Source organism: Abrus precatorius, unplaced genomic scaffold, assembly GCF_003935025.1.
Source record: "Abrus precatorius isolate BTA unplaced genomic scaffold, Abrus_2018 Scaffold2, whole genome shotgun sequence".
NCBI classification, from domain to species: Eukaryota; Viridiplantae; Streptophyta; class Magnoliopsida; order Fabales; family Fabaceae; genus Abrus; species Abrus precatorius.
In genome coordinates this window covers 21,979,837-22,005,197 of record NW_020874362.1, presented here as the reverse complement: position 1 = coordinate 22,005,197, position 25,361 = coordinate 21,979,837, and the positions used below count along the sequence as shown (strand labels likewise).

Genomic DNA, 25,361 nt, shown 5'->3' with positions numbered 1-25,361 from the left:
GTTAACTCCCCGTTACCCCACATGCACGACAATTTTATAAAATTAATTTTACATTTTTTTCAACCAAAATGATACATTTCTAATTAAAGGCCTAAAATAAATTAAATCATATTATAAGTATATATTAAAAATATTACTGTTATTTAGTATTATTAAACAAAAATATTTGTAACCCAAAATTTTCATTCTGCCTAATCTGATATTATAGCATTGATCTAATATTTATTAAAAGCTTCTTTCGTATAAATCGTACCAACGGGTGTTTCCTTTATAAAAAAAATTAAATGAAATACATTTATAATATTGTAAGCATGTATTATTCTTATTTTCATTTTTACAATTTGAAGTGGTCGCGACAAAATGATAGAGAATCTTGAAATGGTCCAAAATTGAAACGGAAAAGGCTCTACTAAATGGAAATGATTTTTAATTAAAAAACTAAATATATATATTTCAAAATATTGAAGCTTTACAGGACAAAGTTTTTATTATCTTTTCTCACTGGCCTATCGTCTCCTGCATAAGCATAACAATTAAACTGAAGTGTAGTCGATGTATAATTTATCACTCACGTCACCCTCATCTAGTGTTATGTATAAGTTCCCTGCTCGATAATTAAATTCTTTTAATTAAAAAAATCCATTCTTTTAACTGAAGAGTTAGTTTAAATTTGTATGGTACTAAAAATGAAGTGTATCAGCTCAGACGACAAGCTCTGCAACTTCAATAATTCAACGTGCTTTAATATTATGATGATGAACGAAAATTCCCCATTTATGTACTAACTCTCTGTCATTGTTTCTCACTCTTCACAGAACCCTTGAACCTCTGACAGATACCCATTCATCTCTATCAGAGCTCATCAAATAAATTCCAGTTTTATTTTTTAACTAATTTTTTCGGGTAACAGATGGAAATGGCTCTATCGCGCAGTTCTTTATCGTCATTATCCTCGAATCTCGTGAAACCTATGTCATCCATCTTATCGCTACGACGTCGTTCGATCTCCTCATCCTCGGAGCCCCTCACGGTAGAGACCTCCGTCCCATTCACCTCTCACAACTGCGACGCGCCCTCACGCTCCGTGGAGACCTCAGCCGCGGAGCTCTTCTCATTCTTCCGCGACATGGTGGTGATGCGGCGGATGGAGATCGCTGCAGACTCTCTCTACAAGGCGAAGCTGATCCGCGGGTTCTGCCACCTCTACGACGGCCAAGAGGCGGTGGCGGTGGGGATGGAAGCGGCGATAACAAAAAAGGATTGCATCATCACCGCGTATCGCGACCACTGCACGTTCCTGAGCCGCGGCGGAACGCTGATGGAGGTGTTCACAGAACTCATGGGGCGGCGCGAAGGGTGCTCGAAGGGGAAAGGTGGTTCAATGCATTTTTACAGAAAGGAGGGTGGTTTCTACGGTGGACATGGGATTGTTGGGGCTCAGGTTCCGCTTGGTTGTGGTTTGGCTTTTGCTCAGAAGTATTGTAAGGATGAGAATGTGACTTTTGCTTTGTATGGTGATGGTGCTGCCAATCAAGGACAGTTGTTCGAGGCGCTTAATATTGCTGCGCTTTGGGATCTTCCTGCTATTTTGGTCTGCGAGAATAATCATTGTGCGTGTTTGAGTTTTGGTTAATTAGTTAATTTGGATTTGGATTTGGTTTTATATTGTTTGGTTTTTGTGACAGATGGAATGGGAACTGCTGAGTGGAGGGCTGCTAAGAGTCCTGCTTATTACAAGCGTGGGGATTATGTTTCTGGATTGAAGGTTAGAGAGATTGATATTTTACGGCTATTGTTTGGTTTAAGGAAGTGTGTTATAAATGCTTCTATTTTCGCATGGGAAACAAGGTGAAAACGGGTTGCCAGTTTTGCAATTATCATTGAAAACACAATGTAGAAACAGAAAGCATTTTTTTAAACCTAACAGCGCTTAAGAGCTCCTGTTTGATGGTCTGGTTGTTGGTGAATGGTGGTGTGTAGTGCTGTTAAAGTTTTAGTTGTTGGATAACTAGAGGAATGATTTTGTTATGTTAATATTATCTTTGAGACTTTGAGGAAGTAATTACTTGTTAGGAATTATCTTTGAAATGATTGATGTTATGTTGGTCGAGGGGTGCAATTGCCCTTTCATCTCAGTTCAAAAGGGTACATTTGTCGCTGGGTTTTTCCAGCTGATGACCTAGGAGATATTGGTGGTGGTGCCCAATACAGCAATATCTGTCTAACTTTTGGTTGGACTGGAAGCATTTGGTGGTCGAATTACAATTATTTTATGCACTGGAGGGGTTTGAAGTTTGCACTATTCATGCAATGTTTTTCTTAAAACTTAATGGTTTAATTTGATGAAGTTTTGACCAAATTTTAGCTTAATGTATCATGTGAATGCCGTTAAACAATTGTGATCTGTTTGCTTATTGCTTAATTTAGTTTACCCTAGGTGTAAATTCTTGGTGAGGTTTTAAGGGATGGTCATGGTACGGAAGGTGTTGTCTTGGTCCTGTGTTGGTGCTACTTTCTTGGGCTCCTTACTTGGGTAGTATTCCTACTTTGATGCTTTCATATCAATTGCATGTTATGGCAGTAGAGCAGTGTGCTGCAATTCAGGTTGCTTCCAAACTGATGTAGCATTGCAATTTGCTGTTGCAGCAGCTATCCCTGAAATTTGCAATTGTCTCTGCTCCTTTAGCTCTCTTCTAATGCTTGCCAGTTCTTTCCTTATTTCCTTAATATTTTGATCCTCCTTGATCTCCCTTCTCCAATTTGCAATTTCTTTCTTCATTTCTCCACCAATGTCAACAATTTCCTTCTTCATTCTTGTTGACATCTGAACAGCTCTATAACTCACCATTATGCAGTACCCACAGCCATACATTTCCAATCAAGACTCACATTTTCTGGCGAGACCACTTTGTTTTGTTCTATTCTTCTTCTCTGTTCTGTTCTGACTTCTAAGAACCCCAAATTATTAAAATTTGAAATCTTCAGCATATAAATGTGTAGCATAATCTATATTTGGTGTATTTTAAATTCTCAGAATAGTAGTCATTCTGCTATTTGCTATTACAATATAGCGTTGTTGAGGTCAATCACTCCATGCTGCTATTTGAGATTGACAAATATGCTCACAGCTCCAAGATTGGAGCTCTGATACCAGTTGCTAGCATTGGATCAAAATAAATAAAATAGATGAAGAAAGATACAAAATGTATTATTCTCATGTACAACTTAGGGTATTTGAGATATCCTATTCTCTTCTCACCCTGAGTCTAATCTTTTCTAATTGGCAAGATATCCCTCTCTTAACCTCCCATCTTATTTATAGGCAACATGCCTTTTTCAAACCATCTCACCTACTAACTAATAGTATCTAGCTAATCTATTTTAACTAACTACTAATGGGGATTACCTAACAGATTATGCCTTAAATTGATGGTGATTGTGTTAGGACTGATGAGGAAAATGTCTTGGAAGAATAAGGGGAAGTCAAGGTACATTGGAATGATTGGGGCAGTTAGCTAGTCAGAGAAAGTTCAGTGTTATAAATAGGAAGAAATCAGGGTAGAAATGAGATATTCAGCAAATTTTATTTTGTGTGAACTGAGCTAGTGCGCAGTTGTAAAAGGGAATGAAGGAGCAGGGTAGTTAAAATCGGGATTTTACTTAAAATCGTTAAGAGAAGTAAAAATCGTAAATCGTAAAATCGTAAATCGAATCGTAAGATTTTACAAAAATTATATATACATGAATATAAGTTCATATTCTGCATATAAAATAGCTGAAATTAAAAAAAATATATTAAATCACTAAAAGTACTTAAATAATTCATATTTCATAAGAAAACTATTAAGCATAATCCACCAAAAAACAAGAGGAAGATGAGAAAAAAATAGCTAATGAGTAGGTTGGGGCAGAGAGAACCAGACAAATCGCCAAGAAGAAGAAGAGGACTTAGCTAACAGTGCACTTAAGGTTCAATGAAGAAGATAGGAACGCAGGACTCCTTCGCGCCTAATTAAAAAGCTGTGTCGGGCTCAGGATTTCATTCGCGCCTAATTAAAAGGCTGGGTGGGCTCGAATTATATACAATTTGGGCCGATTTGACGATCCGACCCGTGTTTGGCTGAAATCGGGAGTAAATCAGGATTTCACCGATTTCTCGATCTGAATCGCGATTTCACACCGATTTCAGTCAGCTCCGATTTTTGTTGCGCTCTAAATCGATTGGCTGGGATAAATCGTAAAATCGTAGGATTTTACGATTCGCATCCCGATTTTAACTACCATGTGAAGGAGCCTTCCCTCATTGAGCTGGAGCAACTTTGGTTACTGAACTTCCTATATACAAGAACAAGGGTGATATTCAAAATTGTGCAAATTATAGAGGGATTGAATTTATGAGTCACACTATGTAGTTTGGGTAATAGGTATACAAGTGTTTCACTACTCTGAATCAAACAGGTTCTGTAGAGGATTGTGTCCAAAAATTTGAAGCCTTGGTAGCTCAAGCTTCAGGGGTCCTTGAAGCACAACTTTAGGGATACTTCTTGGGAGCAAGGTTGTTAAACTCGAGAGTTTATGTAAACTCGTGGAGTGTTTGTAAACTGGACTCGTAAACTTGAATTGTAAACTTATAAGAGTCTACCTCATGTAAAAATAATATTTAAAAACTCATAATATTGAAATAAAGTTCAATAATGAAGTTAAAATCATACTTAAATAGGCAAATCATATAATGATAATGTGATTTTGGTGCCATAATTGTAAATTTGATGTTTCAAAACTTGCAAAGAGGGATGAAAAGTGGTGCTGTCATTCTAAATGGTGTTATTTTGGTGAAAAAATCATACTGGCAAATCATATAATGCTAATGTGATTTTGGTGCCATAATTATAAATGTGATATCAGAGAGGGAGGAAAAGTGGTACTCTCATTCCAAATGGTGTTATTTTGGTGAAAAAAAATGTGATTTTGCCTTTGTTTTGTTAAACTCGTAAAATAGGGTGTAAACTCATGAATTTACCTGATTTCACTTGATTTTACCCAAGATTATCCAAAAATGAGTTTACATGCAATTTGACTCAGTTTCCTTATCTAAGATCGTAAACTCATACGAGTTAAATCAAGCGTTTAACAACCATGCTTGGGAGGTATACAAATGAATAGAAGTGGAATGCAGTTTTTGGACTCATGATCCCATCGATATCTTGAAGGCTATCACTGTGGGCAGAGATTTTAATGAATAGTTGTGTGCCACTGGACTCATTTATGGGTCTCAACTTCAGGTTGCAACAATGAATTTTAAGGTCAGCTGGAGGATTGTGACTCAAATAGGCTTAATTGGGGCAAATCTGGTGGCTGATCCAGTTTGACGCAGGGACAATAATTGTTGGGATCAGTAAAAAATGCCTCTAATCTGGCCAACTATTCTGATGGGTGTGCATGGTCAGAATAAATTGCCAGTGTATTCAGTTTTTAGATATAAATTCCAAAACAAGCAGCAACCCCCTTGAAAATTAGGTATTCAACAGCTTCCATATTTGGAGTATGTTAGAAAGCAGGAAGAGGGGAGGTGCTTTCAATCTGTGTTATCAAATAATGGTTATGGCGCCGCTATAATGGGAATCGGTGGCGGTTTTCATGCTCTCCATTACATGCATAGAGTTTTATGGTATTTTCCGGTGGTGGCGCCAGGGCAGCCTTACGCGCATAGCGGAAGAATGATGATTTTGTAGAAAAATGGGTTTTTTTTTTTTTTTTTTTTTTGCAAAAAAAATAGGTTGGGCCGCAGACCCGACCTTGTCCAGAAAAAAGAACCCTTGAGCCCAACCCTAAAAATAACCATTGCCTCTCTTGTTCGTCTCGCATTTCTCTCTTCTTCGTGTTCTTCATTCATGGTTCAGCTTCCATCTTCTGCTTTCTGTTCTTGTTGAGTTTTGAATCTTCAACTCTTATTTTTCCAGTGACTGTTGCTACTGCAGCTCGGACAACAATTGCTCCATCTTTGACAACTGATGATGGAAGCAAAACAGAGACAGATCAGGGAAAGGAGCCACCCCCAAACCAAAGACAGAGACATGCCCACGAAAAAAACAAAAAGAGATGGGATATCTAAGAAGGTAGCATGGAAGAGAAGTGGAGAAGAAAATGGATTAGGATGTAGTCTGATAAACCTATTTTACCCTTAAAAAAACTTAAAACATGGTTATTTTGAGGGGAAAAAGAGAAAGTTATTTTGTTTTAAAGGGAAAAGCCTTTTTTACCCTTAAAAAATCCTAAAAACTGTGGGACAGAAAAGAAAAGTAAATATTTTTACTTGCCCTGTTGCATCGGGGACAGAATCCAAAATAGAGTAGCAGAAGATGAAAAGATAAATAAAAATAGAGAAGACAACATAACAGAAAATTTAAAACTGTTTATTTTGTATTGAGTTATGTTTTAAATTGTGGGTTAAGCTACTTATGTTTTGAGTTAATTCCTTTTTATCATTTCCTATGACCTTTATATATTTTTTATATATTTTATTATATTTGTTATAATTCTGCCACGACCTGCCATTTGCCATTAATAACCTTGCTTTCAACGTGACTTGACATTTAGTCTGAGGTTCAGATGTCTAGAAAGGAGCATGCAAGTAATGCCACTTATTGTTTTTGTGGAAAATGAGAAATTGGATGAAGAAGAGGGAAAATAGTAACACAAAAACTATCTTACTTTTTGGCAACTTTCAACCTTGAAAACAAGGTTGAACTTTGAGGAGGTGATTTTTTAGGCATAGGAGTAAAATGGTATTATTTGGAAGTAAAAATGAGTCATAGTAGTTAGGAATAGTTAGGGTCAATGTTGTCAAGATCGAGAGAGGGGTAAAAGATCGTAAATTGTAGATCTTAAAATAGATTATAAGATTTTACCAAAAATGTAAAATTGTACTTAAATATATGTATAAGCATATATATTAACATAAATAAAAAATTAATATTAAATCACATAATTAAAAAGTTATATTATTTAAAAAAAATTATTTAAATAATATTTAATAATCAATATTTATTTCTCATAATAATCCAATATTTTCACCCAATTAATGGCTTATATTAATGGGAGAAAATAAAGTTGCTTTACAAAAGAATGGGAACTTTGTGCCAATGCAGGCTTAGTTGACCAAAGAACACAGAGAACACCCAAGCGCAGAGAATGCAAACCACTCACGTAGAAGCACGCAACACAAAACCACTCATGCAAAAGCACAAACACGAAGAAGATGTCACTCACGCAGAAGCACAAACACAGAGAAAAGAAAGGAAGTGGTCACTGTGCATGAGATAGGGTTCCAATAGTGTAAGCGTGTCAAAAAACTATTGAGAAATGAGTTTTTTTAAATTGGGAAATCCGACTTGAACACTGGAAAGTATCACACAATCTTATTGGAAAAGATTGTGATCCCAAGTGATCCTAGAGGGGTTTGATCTTCTGTATGGTCTAGATCGTGGAGGGTGAGAAAGATCGTGGGATCGTGCGATCTCATGATCAAGATCCCGATCTTGACAACACTAGTTAGTGTACTTAGCCAGTTAGAGCAAGTTTAGATAGATAAACTGGTTTAGTAAGGTTAGAAAAGAGGCATTCAGGAAATCTTATGCGTGAATGGAGCAAGTATTCAATTATTCAATTGTAGAATTGGAAACCCTTTGTGAAGGGAAAACCCCTGGAGGAGAGTTTCTCTCCTTGTTCTATTTAATTTTAATCAATAAAATCATCCTTTTCTTTTCTCCATTCTTATCGGGAATTCCTAACATTGTTTGTTTAGACTAATACTTTTCATTATTAACAGTAAGTGTCTTTATTTATGGGTAAATTTATTTTGATTTTGAGTATTTATAATGTATAGCATAAATAAAATATTCATGTTGTATCTAAAACTCCAGTACAGTATAGTGTGGTGTTTCACTATCTGCTGTACTGCCATATCAATTTTGTTGCTGGTTCGCAGTTGTGTTGGCTTGCAATCCAAGACTGAGAACTATGATATATAATTATATACATGTGCTGATTGAATATATGTAGTAGCATTTTCTTAAACTATCGTTTTGAAATGTTAGAAATAAATATTTATACTTTGTACAGGTAGATGGCATGGATGCTCTTGCCGTGAAACAAGCTTGTAAATTTGCAAAGAAACACGCTTTGGATAATGGCCCCATTGTGAGTAAATTTACTTGCTGTTATTTGTACTTGTATTTCTAAAATTTATTATTTGCCTTTAGCAATGGATGTTATGGGTTGATAAATCGACTTAATGGTTGACAAAACTATTTAGATTAGTAGGGATCAATCATGATTATTTTATTGGTCATCAAATCATCAAATTAGTTTTAGGACCTGATGAATGCTTGATAGAAATCCTTATCTGGTGAATTAGCCATGAAAGTTTTATTAGACATCAAGCTAGATTTAGGCCATAGAATTTGCAAATGTATAGTCCATCCTTTATAAATGTTGGGGCACCTGGAAGAGATGAATCTGGTCTTCTCGTGTGGGTAATGTGCATTCAATACACTTTTGTAGTATCTGATTTTTGTTTCACGTAACCTGGGCATATGCTTCTGCAAACTAATTTCAGTATTTGCCTGCTTTTTGGGATATACTTGAATAATTACATTTAGTTTTGTTAATTCTTGATGTCTATTCACTTAAAGTAGTCATAAGTTTTATATGTCAATTATAAGTGCTTTTCTTTTTCTTTATTGGTGCTGATTGCCTGATTCATCACAAGAAACATACTCATTTTGTATATAATGTAGTTGTTTGAAGTAACGCACATTCTGTTCTTGGAAGAGGGGATCGCTTAGGTTTTATTGCTTCAAGCATTATTCCTCCAATCTATACAGCACAAACTCCAACACAGAACACTGTAACACAGCTTAAGTCTAAAATATAGGACACTAGGACACCACCTAATAATAATAATAATAATAATAATAACAACAATAAAAATAATGATAATAATAATAAAAATATTAAAAGACATTGCTTTACAAAATAAGCACTTGGTCATTTTACAATAAAATCTCAAATTATGGTAAAATTATTTCACATTCATCTTCTCAAATCAATATACTAAGTTGTATGATTTTTCTATAATAATGAGTCGCAAAAACAATAAAGTCTAGAAACATTATTTAATATTTTACATTATTAAGTTAACTTTTTAGAAGGTATAAAATGATTTTTTTTTTCTAATAATGCTAATGTGTGTTCATCTATATTGATGTCTTGGCTTAAGTGTCCAAACTGATAAAAAATAGTTTTTAAACAAACACCTAATGAGGAGTGTCATACCCGTGTCAAACAAGTGCTTGAGAAGAGTCATTATCAAAAATATGTCCAACACTGCGTCACTTCAAACAAGAGAGATGTCTGTACTTTGTAGCCTCCAATTGATGGGTAACGTGGTTGGAGCAGTTCATCACATCTGATTTTCTCCTTGGTTTTCATGGTTATAATTAAGTGGATACCAATTGCTTGTTCAATAGGACTTGTCGTCCTAAGAACCATGGACAGTGCATGACATGCATGACACAAGGAAAAATTTGGAATGTTGTGTTAGAGACTTAAAATCAATCACAAACCTCATCTAACATGTTAAACTAATTGGATAGTTGATCCATGACATGGTATTAGGGTCTCCTTGATCAAGTGTTTAGGAGTTTGATCCCTGAAGCAGCCATTCTTCTAAATATGAAGTACTATTTCAGCTCAAGGTAGAGAAAGTCTTTGTAGCCTTAACGCCTAGCAGCTCCATGTCCAGGAGTGTGTTAGAAATATAAAACCAATCATGAGCCTCACCTAATAAGTTAAGATTTAAGGAGAGTTGATTACTGATTTGGTCCATTAGAATTTGAAGTATCATGTGTTCTGAAATATGTTGCTTTTGGATCATCCTTTTTTTCAATTTATGGAGTTGACTGTTTACTCTGCACTAGGGAAATTCCTTTCTTGATTCAAATAAATTGTATGAAATGCTTGATCATACAAATTTTGTGTCATTTGACAAATGATCAGAAAAAGAAGCCACTGGGAAGCAATTTGTCTTCCATTAAACCAGTTTGAACCTTAATGGAAATGAATGGTTTTGCTGGAATGTAGTCAAGCGTTCTAGTTAATTTATCCAGTCTACTTTTGGAAAGATTTTATTAATTTATTTTAAATTAGTCAATCATGTAATCTGCTGAGAAGAAAGAGGAATGTGAGACATAGAATGAATTTGTGTCTAAACTACACAACAAAACATTTATTTATAATAGTAGTAATTAATAAACGAATTGAATGACGAAATATACAGTTACCTAATTATCAAAATTACAAACATATTAACTTTTCTATTTACAATATTGCTATAATTATATATTTCCGATATCCCCCTTGGGATAAAGTGTATAAATCATATGTACCAAATTTGCCACATTTATAACTAATCCAAAGACTTCTTAATGACTTGGTGTAGGCATATGCCAATTGATTATTAGAATTTACCAAGTTGGTGGTGATATCTCTAGATAAGATTTTTTCTCTAATGAAGTGATAGTTTATCTCAATATGTTTAGTCTTCTAAAAAAATTGGCTTTGAAGCAATATGCAAGGTTGTTGATTATTGCAAATAAGTGTCATCTATGTAACCTCCTCCAATCTCAATTCGTTGAGCAACTATGACTAAAGTTATGACTCGATACTCTACTTTTACACTAGACCATGTAACCTCATTTTGTTTACACTTTTCCAGACAATCAGATTACTACCAATAAGGTTGCAGTAGCCAAATGTAGACCTATCACTAGGTGATCGTACCTGATCTACATTTGAATACCCTACAAACTGAGTATGTCCTGTCTTCATATAAAAGACCTTTTCTTGGAGCCCTTTCAATACATTTCAACATGCAAATTACTTCATCTCAATGTCCACAAGGAAAGTTAAGCAACTGACTTATCACACTGTTTGCAAAAGAGATGTTTGGTCGAATAACAATCAAATAATTAATTTTCCAATAAGTCTTCTATATGTTTTTTGGATAAAAAAGTGGCTCTCCTTGACTTGGCAAAAGTTTGGTATATTAGGATCTATAGGAGTATCAACAAGTTTGGCCCCCATTAATCCTGGTTTTTTTAGGTTATTCATTGCATATTTTCTTTGAGAAATCATAATACCATTTTTGGTTTGTGTCATCTCAATTCTTAAGAAATATCTAAATCTACCAAGATCTTTTGTTTGGAAGTGGTGACTAAGGTGTTTCTTTACTTTTTGAATGCCATAGTGATCATTCTCTGCAATGAAGATGTCATTGACATACACGATTAAGTAAATACAACTTGAGACCAAATGACAATAAAAATAGAGTGATTAGTTTCACACCAAATTGTTGAACCACCATGTTAAATCTACCAAATTATGCCTTTGGAGATTGTTTGAGACTTTATAAGGATTTTTAAAGATGACAAACAAGTCTGGAAGACTCTTAAATAACAAGTCTAGGAGATAGTTTAGTATAGACTTCTTCTGCAAGATGACTATGAAGGAAAACATTCATAATATCAAGCTGTTAAAGGGACCAATGATGGATAACAATCATTAACAAGAATAGTCGTAGGGATGTCATTTTGGCACTAGGAGAAAAACTGTCATCATAGTCTAAGCTATATATCTGCATATAACCTTTGGCTATCAAGTGAGCCTTAAGGTGACTTTATCATCAGGATAAACTTTGACTATGTAAATCTACTTTCAACCAACGAGAGATTTTCTAGGAGAAAGAGGAACAAGATCTCAAGTATGGCACACATTTCATTGAGCATTTCTTGTCTTCAACCTGGATGTGAGAGAGTATCATCGGTAATCTTAAGAATAGAAACAGAAAACAAAGAATATAGACAGGTATAATGAAAGGGAGATAAGTAATGGTAAGTCCAAGAAACACTATAAGGAGAAAAATTTCTAGTAGAGTTATACCTAACGAAGGACAATAAGGAGCTCAATCACAGGAGGCAGTTTGGAGGGGAGAGAGTGAGTGACACTAGAGGCAAGTCTAAAAGAGGCCTATTGGTAGCTGGGGGTGGCACAAATGGTGGCTAGTGTCGATGGTGATACACCTACAAAGGTTCTTCTAGAATAATAGATGAGGGTGGTGGAAGATAGTGGAAAGTAATAGAAGAGGGAGGAGGTAAAGAAACAAATTCAGAAACAAAAGTGGGAGGACTAGGAGTAAAGGAAGGGACAAATTTAATGAAAGTGACATCAGTCAAGACCAAATAATGAAAGGGTTAGAAAATACACTTGTAACCTTTTTGAGACTTAGTGTAACTAAGAAAGACACATTTATAAAATTGAGGTGAGAGTTCATCAAGCTCAAGACTAAGGTTATGAACAAAGCTAGTGGACTTGAAGACATAAGGAGATAAAGGGTGGAGAAACTTGTGAGAATACAAAACCATGTGAGGTATTTGGTTTTGAAAAATAAATGACATCCTATTAATGAGGTAACAAATAGTAAGAGTAGTATCACTCTAGAAGAGATGGAGAACAGGACAATGACATAATAGAGTATGAGCAATTTCAATTCAATGTTTATTTTTTCGTTTAGCAACCCCATTCTATCGGGAGGGGGATATGAGCACATGAGGGTGTCATGAAGGATGCCATTAGAAGCCATAAAATTTTTAAAGGAATGAGATAAATATTCACTAATCACGAGCATTATTACTTTGTAAGGTACAAATTGAAATACTGAATTGAGATTTAAGTTCAAGAAAGAAAGAAAGATTTGAAGATAGAAAATAACTCAAACTAATCTTTCATTAAAAATATACATCTAGGGCAATTATCAATGAAGGTAACGAAATATTTGGACCCTAAAATGGATGCAATACGACTGAGACCCCATACATCAGAATGAATTGAAGCAAATACAGAGGTAAAATGATGATTAACACAATTAGTCAAAGAACTACGATTATGTTTTTCTAAATGACATAACTTACTTGACAAATTGGATAATTTTGAATGACTTGGTAGTTGGTACCGATTGTTATAAGTTGGCTAGACTAGGATGTTCTAGCTGAGCATGAATTAGAAGAGGAAAATCTACTACCAAACTAGCATGAGCAGATATATTTAGTTGATAGGAGCCATGAGACTCACATCTGGTTGTATCATCCTCCCTGAACTCCTATCTGACAGGAAAACAAAATCTTTTGTGAAAGAAATGATACAATCAAGTGAACAAGTAAGATGATTGATTGATAGCAAGTTAAAAAGAGACCCAAGGACATAAATGACATGATCCATTGAAATAGAAGGAAGAGAGTGAATAGTACCAAGCCCTTGAAATTGTGTTTGAGACCAGTTAGGCATACTTATAAAAGGTAAATACATAGACGTGGAGATAATAGAGAAAAGAGACTTATGACTGGTAATTTGATATGTAGCCCCAGAACCAAGGGCTCATGAAGAAGAATGAAACTCACCAACAAAAGAATTACTCATATGTGCAACAAAAGCAATGGAACCAAAGGCCTAATGCTGTACAGAACAGTGCTGAACAGTGCTAAATATCCAAAAAATGAGTGTCACACAATACAAAACAAACCAACATGGATAGATCTAATTATTGTGTCACACAACACAAAACTAAACAAAAAAGCATGTAGTTATAATAGGAATAATCAATACATGAATTAAGTAACGAAATATTCAGTTACCTAATTATTGTAATTACAAAGATATTAACTTTTTTATTTATAGCCTTACTATAATTACATATCTTTGACATAATCTATTATTGATAGTTTGTATTCTTAAGAGCATATGCTTTGTTTTGAGCATATATTCTTGTCATTCCATCTAGTGCAGAAAGATGTTATCCTCAAATGTGAGGCTGTTTGACTTTGTCCAGTAGCAATTACCTTTTGTTCTTGTTTAACCTGTAGTACATATAGCTACATTTGTTGCCTAGATGAAATGAAATTTTTGAAGTTATATCATGATTGATTTCTCTGTCTTGATTATTTTGTCCAGATTCTTGAAATGGACACATACAGATACCATGGCCACTCCATGTCTGATCCTGGCAGCACATACCGCACACGTGATGAGATTTCTGGTGTGAGACAGGTATATTACTATGACCATAATTGAATGCTCTGTTAGTTTAATTATTGTTGAAGGCTTTATTTCTCTATCTGTATTTTCTCCTCTCCAATGTGATTATAGGAGCGTGATCCAATCGAGAGAGTAAGAAAACTGCTATTGACTCATGACATTGCTATTGAAAAGGAGCTAAAGGTGATTGAAGGAAGTTTGTATTCATGCTCTGTACTTTCAATTGTAAAATGTGATGTCTGTCTGTTTTCTATGAAATACGTTTGCTTTCATCTTGAGTTCTGTGATCAAGTTTTTCCTGGCATATTGATATCTTACTTTCAAGTTTCCAGTTCATGAATATAAACAATTTTCTTTATTATGATGCCTGGCATCTAGGAATGAATAAATTTTATGTTTTAGATAATATACTTCCAATTGTTGGTTTTCTGAAATTTTATAGTTTTTTCTTTTTGTTATGAATAGCTAGAATAGACGTATTAGGATTAGGGTTTATTTTAATATTATAATAACGGGCTTGATCCAGTAGGGTTACATATCTATTCTTATAAATATAAGGGTCTTTATACATTGTAGAGTATCTAATTCCAGCACATTAATTTGTCTCTTTTTTTCTCTCTACGCTCTTTCTCTCTTAATCTCTACACTTTTCATTATACTTTGGCTATAAAATAGTTGTCATGGAATTGGAGTTCCCATAGGTTACCTACTATGGGGGTTGGTAGACTTTTATTATGGCAGTTCCTTCTTTATCTTTATTCTGCGTATAATTACTTCTGGTATGTGGACGTGTTTGTCTATCTAGAATGATGTGTCATGATTTTCTTAACAATTCAATGTAACTGTCACCAATTTTCTGCCCATTGGGTTCTAGGATTTCAACTTTTTATTTATTTTATTTTTTTTGTGGGGTGGGGGGGGGGGGGGGGGGGAAGGAAGCTTCTTGTTTATCTTGCAAGTGTCTTGATATATATTATGTTGGACAAGCAGTGGTATTAGGAAAGCTCAAAGTATGGCCCATGTGGCACAGGAATATTTGCAACGAGGATGAATTCATAAATAAAATCATGGCAAGCTGAGAGTGGGAAAGAGGCAAGGCATTCAGTGATTGAGTGTTAGGGCCAAAGTGTTTAAAGCTCCAATTGGGGCAACAGGACGTAGACTGGTACAACTCAGTCATGAGCCTAAGATTTGGCAAGTTTCTACCAGGACGGGTAGGAAGGGAAATGAGTATAAGGAGGGTAAGCTGTCACAGTTAGTTTGCTTTGGGAAAGGGGTCTGTCACGTGTAAGACTCTTAATATGGGCAGTCGAGGCTGGTGTGTGAGATAATTTTTCATTGTTATTTTCTTTTAGCTTTAAGCTGGGCAATGGTGCTTTGCATTCTTGTAAGGAGCTATACTCTGGGATTTTTTTTTCCTTGGCTCCTTATTTTCTTGAAGAAATCAAATTTCTTATCATATTATTTTGATGAACCATTAGAATTTAATGCTTGACATATTATGCACTTTCTTTTTTTAGGATGTTGAAAAAGAAGTAAGAAAAGAAGTTGACGAAACCATTGCCAAAGCAAAGGTGAAGCCATATCTTGATTGTTTTTTCTTCTCATACTAATTTAGGTATTCCATACATTTTCATCTTCGGCAGTTCTCTCTTGTGATTCACAATCTGAGTTGTGTTCTTTTCTGATTTTCCAGGAATGTCAAATGCCAGATCCATCTGATCTATTTACCAATGTATATGTTAAAGGTTTAGGTATTGAGGTAGTGATCATTTCATCCCTGTTCATTCTTTTATTATATCATATTCAAAATACCAAATGTTAACATGCTTTCGAAGATAAGGATAAAGTTGAAAAGAACAATTAGTACTTTATTAATTTCATAAAGTGAAATGACGAAGCCAATTAAACCTCTAAAATGATAATTATTTTGAACTGGAGGGAATAATATTTTAGAGTTTAGATATTTGGAATCATGAAGGAACGACTTCACTTTATATTACAATGGATAGTTGGATTTAATTTCTAGACAGTTCATGTGGCTTTCTTTTGGAGTTTGAAGGGAGAGGGAAGCAAAAGATTTTATGGATAGGAGGAAAGAGGGGGAAAGGAGGCTAAATCTCTCTCTTATTCCAATGTTAATGTTTATTATGATTTTTTTAAAGAAAGACCCTGACTAGAGAACTTAAAAGTTACATGTAAGTGGTTTTGGAGGGCTTCTAAAATTTTCCTACTTTTCAGGAGTAATTTTTATTAAAAAACCCACCCTCCCCTTTTCACCAAATCAAACTGACAAACAGAGCCAAAGTGCACAAAACAAAGAGGGCCCGGGTTTTTAAAATTACAAGAAGATGAGATGCAGATGCTGTTACATTCAAGTAGGTAGCAATTATTTGTTACTTGGTGGATGATGTGGTTTATTCAACTCTATGTTTGGTGATTTCTGACTTGCAGGCGTGTGGCGCTGATAGGAAAGAAGTTAGAGCTACTTTGCCCTGATGGAAAACTTTTTCCTTTGCAATTCTTTTCCCCATAGTTCCTGACCAATCAAAATAATCGAGAATAAATAGTTCAGAAGATCATCTCTTACTATTTGTTGAGCTTTCCACAATTGTATATGACATGGATTAGCAATGCGATGGAAATTATTAGATTTCGCCTTGTAATTTTGGAGGACCTGACTGTCACACCCTTACTTCAATTGATTACGCATGCGACTACTATCCTGCAAATTTTGAGGATTTCATTGTGCAAAACTTCCATTATTGGTGGCAAAATTTTGCCATTTCATTTTTCTTTGGCATTCATCAGATTGTTCATTTGAAACCATTTTTTGGGTATTAAAAATTCATCTTTCTTTGGACAGTTTTTAACAATTTCACGGGTGTACATTGCAGATTGAATTGTTTATACAGGTGCTTTTAGTAATTTGGATGATGCTAATTTTCTGTTCTTGCTCTTTGCTTCCCTACGTTATGTCTGGCTGTATAAAGTGAAAGCAATTGCACCTTGTCATTGAAAATCATTAAGCACGAAATTTTTCATATGATAATATTCTTAAATAGCCTAATTTGGTTTTATCAGAGGTTACATTTCCAGTCAAATTATTTAAGCTGAACAGATTTGTTTGGCAAATTTTATTGATCTTGTAAATTTTATAGGGAGTAGAATTAAGGCCTTATTTCTCAAGTTGGGACTATGTTCGATGTTGGTCTTTCAAGTTTCCATTTAATTTAATTAAGTCTCCGGCTCTAAAGTAAAGTAATTTTCTTTCTTTCATTTATTATTTTACTTGAAAATCTTTAAATTATGTTTTATTTAAAGATCTGAGTGTAAATAATTGATTTTAGAAATGAAATAAGTTTTTAAGAGTTTAGAATCAAGAAAATTAGAAAAATTTTGATAAAATTTAAAGAAATTGTTAAGATATGAGATTAAGATTTGAAGAGGAAAAGTTTTAATATTTTTTAATTTTTGGTGTAATTTGATTTTTATTTTTATTTTTTACCTATTGATTTTTTATAGAGAAGATAATTTAATTGATTTAATTCGTAAAGTTTTTGCTTAGAAAATGAAAATTTAGGTAAAACAGTGTTGATGATGTTAAATTTGTTTGAATTTATAATTAAATAGACTTAATTGGTTAAAAAAAAGATCAAAACTGAACATAAGTTAAAGATTACAAATGCAATTATATTTAAAATTAATTTTGAGTGAGAAATAAATAATTTCAGCGGTTGACGTGAATATTTTAAAATATTATTTTATACAAGTTATTTTTATCATTATTTTTTTAAAATTAGATTTTTAACTTAAATTCTTGTAAAATTAATTTTACACAATTTAGAACAATTGAACTAGGCAATTCGCAAAAATGTAAACAGATATGAATTTTTCAATAGTTTTTTTTTTTTTTCACGTGGTGCTGTGACAGCAACAGATGTTATAATAAGAAGACTTCAACAAGTACAACCATCCTCTTACATGCTGAAGATATCCGATGCGCTTTGATATGGAGAAAATTTAGCTTTCTCAAATCAGAATTAAACTTCAATGAAGGTTGACAAATAGTTCAACTAGCATTAAAAGTCAATACAAGTTGACCAAAAAAAAGAAGTAAATGCATGTTATGGAAATGTTAATATGTATCATAATTAGAGAATAGTATCATAATTACATTGAATGAGTGCTGAAGTTTTAAGATGTTAATAAAGATAACAAATCTTTGAATGATGATTGACACACATCATATGCATGGTAATGATGTGATTGTAGAAGCAACAATCTAGTTCAATTGCGGGATGTTTGAGTGTTCTAGTTCTTGTAGAATCTTAAGGATGGTCCAGGGGTGATGCTCCAATGGTATAGAATAACTCCCGGTTGACTGAGCCAGTTGCCTTCAAACCTTCATCATCCTGGTTTGAGCAATCATTACCATGATTATGGTAGGTTCATTCCCAAACTCACCCATGGGACATATATTTTGTCATGACTTTGTGCTTGTACTAGTAGAGAATGAAGTCATTCAATTGCTTCTAATCAATGATGGTTGTGCAATGTATTGAGACAATGGCGTATTTGAGTTAGCATGCATGTCATAAGACGTAAATTAAGAAAGATAACTCATAATTGAACTTGCATTATTCATTGCATTATGCATGAAACTTTTGTTTGGTATTATGTATGTGTATGATTATTGTATAGTGTGTTAGTGGTATTTTTACTGGGAAAAGTAACATGTGAAATAAATACAAGAACGTAAGTTCACCCTTTGTGTTTGTTATTTTTTATCTCTCCTTTCTTTACTTTTATAACCACGTAGGCATGATAGGTGAGTCATAATATGATGAGGATTTGCGTACCAGAGGGCTGACAAGGTACTTATGTCAACGAGGTCGATTTGAGTATCATTTGCCTTATTCTCTTAATTCCACCCCTACTACACAATATGAGCCTATTGACAATCCACTTGAGAAGCATGTACCACCTCTTATTCCTGTTGTCAACCCTGTTGATCCACCAATTGATACATATCCTACTCATCTACAAGTGCCACCACATGAGTCTGCACCTGTGTTTGACCTTGAGCCTATATGAAAGGACATCCATATGGTTAAGCCTTTGGTGAGACTACATCTATCGTCAATGTCCTTATTTATTGCTAAAGGATCTGACAGGACTGGTCCTTCACAACGATGTCCCTCTTCTTCTTCATTGACACATCTGTATCCTCACTTATCGCAACCTACTTTCAATTGGATAGCCGACGACAGTGAGATGGAGATGGGGCGCTAGTATAAGCCAACTAGCGATTCTGAGGAAGATTTAGACGATGATGACAACATAGCATGGGGTCGATTCTACAACAACGACTAAGTTGTGATAGAGTAACGTTTGGGTGGAATTAAGAGACTAATAAGGCAGGGGATTAGATATGATTATTGCTCTCTGCAGGTTCCTTGTTACGTATTTTCATTCATGTATTTTTGGATTAGAACTTGATGTAATTTTATCTTTTCCTTATGTATCTCTTGGGGTAGTTAGTAGTTTTAGTTTATACTTCGGGGCATGTGCCAAAAATTTAGTTCCTTTATTTTATAATATTTTATATTTATCAATTTGATTAACATGCATTGTGAGATATGTGTGACCTTTATTTGGTGTAAGAGGATTTTAACATGGTTATGTTATTGCTTGTATTAATTATTTTATTAGATATATTTTGTTATATATATATATATATATATATATATATATATATATATATATAATATAGTAGGGAGGAAATAAGAGATCTTACATATATGATCGCTACTTTACAGTAAAATCATAATAGACTACAATTTATTTTATAAATTATAATTCATAGACTTAGGGTAGGAATTCTATTAACAAAATGTTCTAATAAAGTTAGTTTCAGTGGTAGGCAAACTTATTCCTTAATTTTTTATTTAATTTATGTAATAATTTATAAAAAGAAAAGAAAAGTAAAATAAATTTCTTTATACTTATAGCATGCAATTTGAAAGAAAATTTAAATTTTTTACTTTTATTATTCAACTTTTGAAAATGTTCAAGTATTTGAAAGATATACGATAAACCTTGACCAATACATTATAAATTGTTACATAAATTTATACTTGAACAGCAAGAAAATATACACATATACATTGGATTTACATTCAAATATAAAAATTTGATATTTATGGATCATAATTCCAAAATACATAACTAAATTGTAACCCTCCTATTTTTTTATAAATCATTTTATGATAATTTATAAAGAATTTAAGATCTTAGTTAGATTATTATTTTACCATTTCTAAATTTTAATAAGAGAAATCTTATAAAAAATTTAATAACTATTTAAAATGATAGAATTTAAAACATAATAAACATCTTTCATCATAATATAACTTACTAATTAAAATAAAATTTGAATCACAATAAGCAATTACTTCATTTGTATTACTAGAATATATATAAGTAGTAGTACAATATTTACAAGTTATGGTCGAAATACATTAAAACTCAAATTAAATAATTACAATAAGAAGAAAACTAAAATATATTAGATCCTAATAAGCATATCACTTATACACCAAAATTCAAAAAATATGATCTTAGTTTAGATTAATCTAACCAGTCTTCTTAGAATAGTCATACTATATTTCTTTTGTAAGTAAGGATGAATCTTTTTCTCATCACTGAAAATCAAATTAAAATAATGATTTAATGAATTCTCAACAGATCAAACACTAAGGCAATCGCATCAATAATATTTTATAACATATATTAAGGTCATACATTTTTCATTGACCAGTATGTCACAATACATATATTATATCATACTAATCAATATGTCACAAAACGTGTGTTATAATCGTATGATTATAATATATCAGTTGTATCATATTAATTAGTGTAATTATAATATGTGTTGTAATCGAACTTGTTGACGTATTACAACACATATTATAATTACACTAATTAATATGATACAACTGATATATTATAATCATACAATCATTGTGTTAGAACACATCACAATTTCACAATCATTGTTCCTGATATCCTTTGAGGTCTTCCATAAGTATAGATAATTGTTGGTTAGTTATAGCAATACGGATACAACGTGTGTCAACATTTTTAGCAAAAATATAATTAGGAGTTTAAGTCAGAAAATGAGTGTGAAGTCTGTGATATTTTTTATACTCATTAATTATACGCATCTAATGAAACTCATTTATCATCCTACATTTACCTATTTCCCAAATTGTCTCCGTCTTCCTATAGTCTTAATGTATCTTTATAGCTATTCATACGTATCTTTATCACCTTTCGTGATAGTACAACTTTCATCATTTTCTTTCTCATTTCTCATTATATAATTATCATTTTTATCGTAAAATCATGCCAAAGGTTAGATACTTTTAGACTCAATTCAATTAATATATTTTCAAAAATCATATTTCCACTTCATTCAAAAACAATCAAACATATATCAACTTTCAAACAAAGATCCATAATCACGATAATATGCCATTTAAATACAGTTAAATCATTGAACAATTTGCCAAAGATCAGACACCTCCAGACTCAGCTCCATCACATTAACATGCTATAATCACTTTAAAATATAAATCCTCGATGCTAGGTTTGAAGTACATCACTATGCAATTATTTTGTATTCCGTATTTTTTATGTCACATGTAAATTTCTCAAAATACAATATATCATGTAATCATTCATTTTTAAGTTTATATTTTTGAAATAAACATCATATAATCACATACCGAACAAACCATATGTACAAAAATGAAAGGAAGTTCTTTAGTGAAATCTATAAATGATGAGATAAAATCCTCCTTATCTCGATGAGATGATTTGTGAAGGGATTCGTAAAAGATATCACATGAAGGGCTAAGCTCTTCCTAAATATATTACAAAGTATAGTACTTTTTCAAATGGAAAAAAATAGAAGTGAGATTGAGATATTAATTTTTGAGAAACTTACTTGGAATTAAATAGAGCAAACATCTAAGTTTATATTTGAGAAGGGTTTAAAGTTCAAAGGGGTTTTATCTGAGAAAAGGAAGAGAGAGAACAAAGAGAAAAGTAAGGAGAGATTACTTGGCTTGTAATACAGGTTTTTAAAATAGGAAAGTTCCTTAAATACCTTTTCTAAACTGTGAATTTTCACTTGAGTGAGATGCATTCTCACCTGGGTGAGAACATTAGACAAAATATTTACTCAGTTTTTTAATCTCGCTTGAGCGAGACTTGGTCCAGATAGCTCCCATTTTTTCTTATGCCTTGTCACTTGGGCTAGATACCTTCTTGCCTGAGTTAGAGGACAATTGAGGTGATATTATCCATTCTCGCCTGGGTGAGACCCATCTTGTCTGAGCGAGAGTGCTCTGTAGTGAGTGGTCCAGAATGACCAGTCTCGCTTGAGCAAGACATATCTTGCTTGAGCGAGATCTTGTGTACTTTTCAAAATTTTTAAATTTTCTATTTTAAAAACAAATTGTAATAAATTGCAATAATAAAATAATGAGGGTGTTACAAAATCCATTGAGTGTAGCTAGAGGAATGTTTGTAAAAGTGTGTAAAATTCAATTTGTCTAAACTAGTTCTTGGAATGGTTTGGCTGAAAGATCACTAGATCCACATGTAGTATACGAGCTTACATGTTGTAACGCCCCAAATTTTGTAATATTAATTAGTGTTATTTATATAAATCTAAATGCTATATATATGTGTATAAGTGTAAATAAATGTTGTAAATTAGCATTGAATGCGTAACGATGTTGTTTTGTGTGTAATGAGTATGAATATGTATATATATGTATGTTGTGGATGTGTGTATATATATATATGTATGCATGACTAGATAGGGCTGAAATGAGCTAAGTGCCTAAGTGCAGGGCGTAATATTGGGCTATTCTCGCTGTAGCGAGAAAGCTCTGAGAGAAAGGATCAGAACTGTCGTCTTCTCGCTGTAGCGAGAGACGTCTTGCTGTAGTGACAGAGCGACAGTTTGAGATGCATTTCTGGGTGCAGTCTCGCTGTAGCGAGAGGGTCTCGCTATAGCGAGATTTTGCAGAAACCAGAGTGTAGCTTTGTCTGAGATTTTCGCTGCAGCTTGAGGGCGTGTCGCTGTAGCGAAAGTGTTGCGACCAGAAAAGGATTTAAAGGAGGTTAGGGTTCGGGGAGGATTATTTCTCTCTCTCCCTTCGATTCTCTCACTCTCAAACCCTATTTCACCGATTAAATTGCCTCCAAAGTCGTTTAGGAGCTTGATTGAAGGTTAAATCCATGTGAAGAACGCTTGGAGGTGAGTTTTTATGGTTAGGGTTCCGTTTCTCACCCCTTTATCTGTTTTCATGGTTTCCATGGGTTCTCATGGAGTTTCTCCATGTGTTTAGGATGAAATCCATGAGGAGAGCACTTCTTGGTAGATTTAGCATGTGGGACGTTGATCTGAGGTAAAGGGAGACTCTACCTTATCTCAATGTATTGTAATTCTTGTGTATTTCAATGAATAATGCAATGTGGCTGAAATAGAGAGTAGAAATTGTGTGTTTGATGGAAATTGGTGTACAATGTAATGTGTGCTGGAATAGTTAGACCTCGTGTGGGTGATTGTGTGTGATGAAATGTCTTTGATTGGTGAATTAATGTTGTTGTGAATAAATGAAGGCTATGTGCCGTATATTGTGAAATGGATGTGGGCCTAATGTCGTGTATTTGAATGCAATGTGGGCTGTGTACCGTGTATAAGCATGATTATTTCATGCGTAAATGAAAAATGTGTGAATGGGCGTGTTAGCGCCGTTGTAATGTGTTGTGAATGGTTCAGCGATACACTGGGGGTGTGGAAAATAAGGACGGTAAAAATACCTTAGGGAAAGGAGAGTGGTGGTGACACCGACTGTGGAACGGGTGCACCACGGGCCACACACTCTCTTCCTGACTAGACCTCTAACTGCTATCTTTGCTGAGTGACCCGTGACTGCCCACGTGGTATCCGTGAGGCAGAGCTAACCGGCGACCATTCATGGTGTAAATATGTGATCACAGTGCCACAGTGAGTGTGGTTGGTGTGTGTATGCGCGAGTTTTGTGTACTATACCTATGGATATGGAATGCTGTCTGTGATTGTGTTTGTTTAATGTATTAGAAATGTGCTGGAGGTGAGACTCTATGTTGACTGTATTTTTGGGTAGTGTAGAGTACTCACTCTTATACTCATTTTTCAGGTAATCAAGACCATCAGCACCGGACCCAGTGAAAGGATGGATGGACTGCTATAGGACTTAAACTTTTATTTTGAAATTGTTATAACTGAACTAGTCTTGTAGCAGTCATTAGATATTAATTTGTAACCCTTCTCTTATTTTGAAATATTTTATGAAAATTGACTATTCAAATTTGTGAAATTATTATTTATTGAAATTAAATTTAAGGTGTTACACATGTAGTATGCCTCACAATGGCCAATATGACCATGCTATTCAAACAAGTTATTTAAACCCATGGTGCCTTAATATGAGTAAGACAACATTGTCAAAGAAAGTTTGAAATTACTGATAAACAAATCACCCCTTAAACCCTAATGGCCCAACAAATTTCTTATAATTAATTATGAACTATCCATAATGAGTCAATAATTAAAAGTGCAAAAAAATAAAAATTCTACAGTACAAACTCTAATCATATCATAAAGATTTCACTTGTGACTGAGAAAGCAAAGAATATCTTTTTTTTTCTTTATCACTTTTGAATAGTAATTTATGAATCATGTTATATTAACATTTTAGTAGTTTTAGCACTATCTTTTGACATTATTTTTATTATTATTTCATTGTTTTGCATTAGTTTTATTTGTTTAGATCTATCTGGACCTTAATTAGTAATTCTATCAAATTTTTCTATTTCAGTACTTTTGACTTATGTTTTTTATTTTGGTTATAACTTTTTACGTAGGTAGATTTTTTCAATGATTCTTGTTGTATTAGAAAACTAATTCAAAGAACTTCAATTTGACACCTTATTTGCTAAATTTAAAGTTCTAAGCTGAAAGTTATATATATTTAAAGTTAGTCTCCAAATATTATTATCAGAATTAAATGTTCATTAGTAGTTTGTTATTAGAATTTGTGTCTAATTAGGCTTTATGATCTATTTTGTTTTCTAAACATGTTAGC

General features: G+C 33.5%; 1 protein-coding gene across 4 annotated transcripts; it reads left to right on the top strand.

Moving 5' to 3' along the window:
* The first annotated feature begins 693 nt into the window (after positions 1-693).
* On the top strand, positions 694-16,953 carry LOC113857908 (pyruvate dehydrogenase E1 component subunit alpha, mitochondrial-like). 4 transcript variants are annotated; one of them, XM_027490193.1, is made up of 8 exons: positions 777-1,610; positions 1,686-1,765; positions 8,122-8,199; positions 14,065-14,160; positions 14,260-14,331; positions 15,669-15,722; positions 15,845-15,910; positions 16,603-16,953. In XM_027490193.1, exons 1-8 carry the CDS (start codon positions 911-913, stop codon positions 16,645-16,647), a joined length of 1,191 nt encoding a protein of 396 aa, XP_027345994.1. In that variant the 5' UTR covers positions 777-910; the 3' UTR covers positions 16,648-16,953. The 4 variants fall into 4 exon arrangements, with proteins under 4 accessions (XP_027345993.1, XP_027345994.1, XP_027345996.1 ...); XM_027490194.1 differs by having other exon boundaries at positions 809-1,610; positions 15,845-15,902; XM_027490192.1 differs by having other exon boundaries at positions 694-1,610; positions 15,845-16,953.
* The last annotated feature ends 8,408 nt before the right edge of the window (positions 16,954-25,361 follow it).

Bases quoted from the DNA above. Each gene is read 5' to 3' on its own strand.
- LOC113857908 (XM_027490192.1), top strand. From the start codon at position 911: ATGGAAATGGCTCTATCGCGCAGTTCTTTATCGTCATTATCCTCGAAT. The intron at 14,332-15,668 runs GTGATTGAAGGA...TTCTTTTTTTAG, and splicing joins CTATTGAAAAGGAGCTAAAG to GATGTTGAAAAAGAAGTAAG. The intron at 15,723-15,844 runs GTGAAGCCATAT...CTGATTTTCCAG, and splicing joins AAACCATTGCCAAAGCAAAG to GAATGTCAAATGCCAGATCC.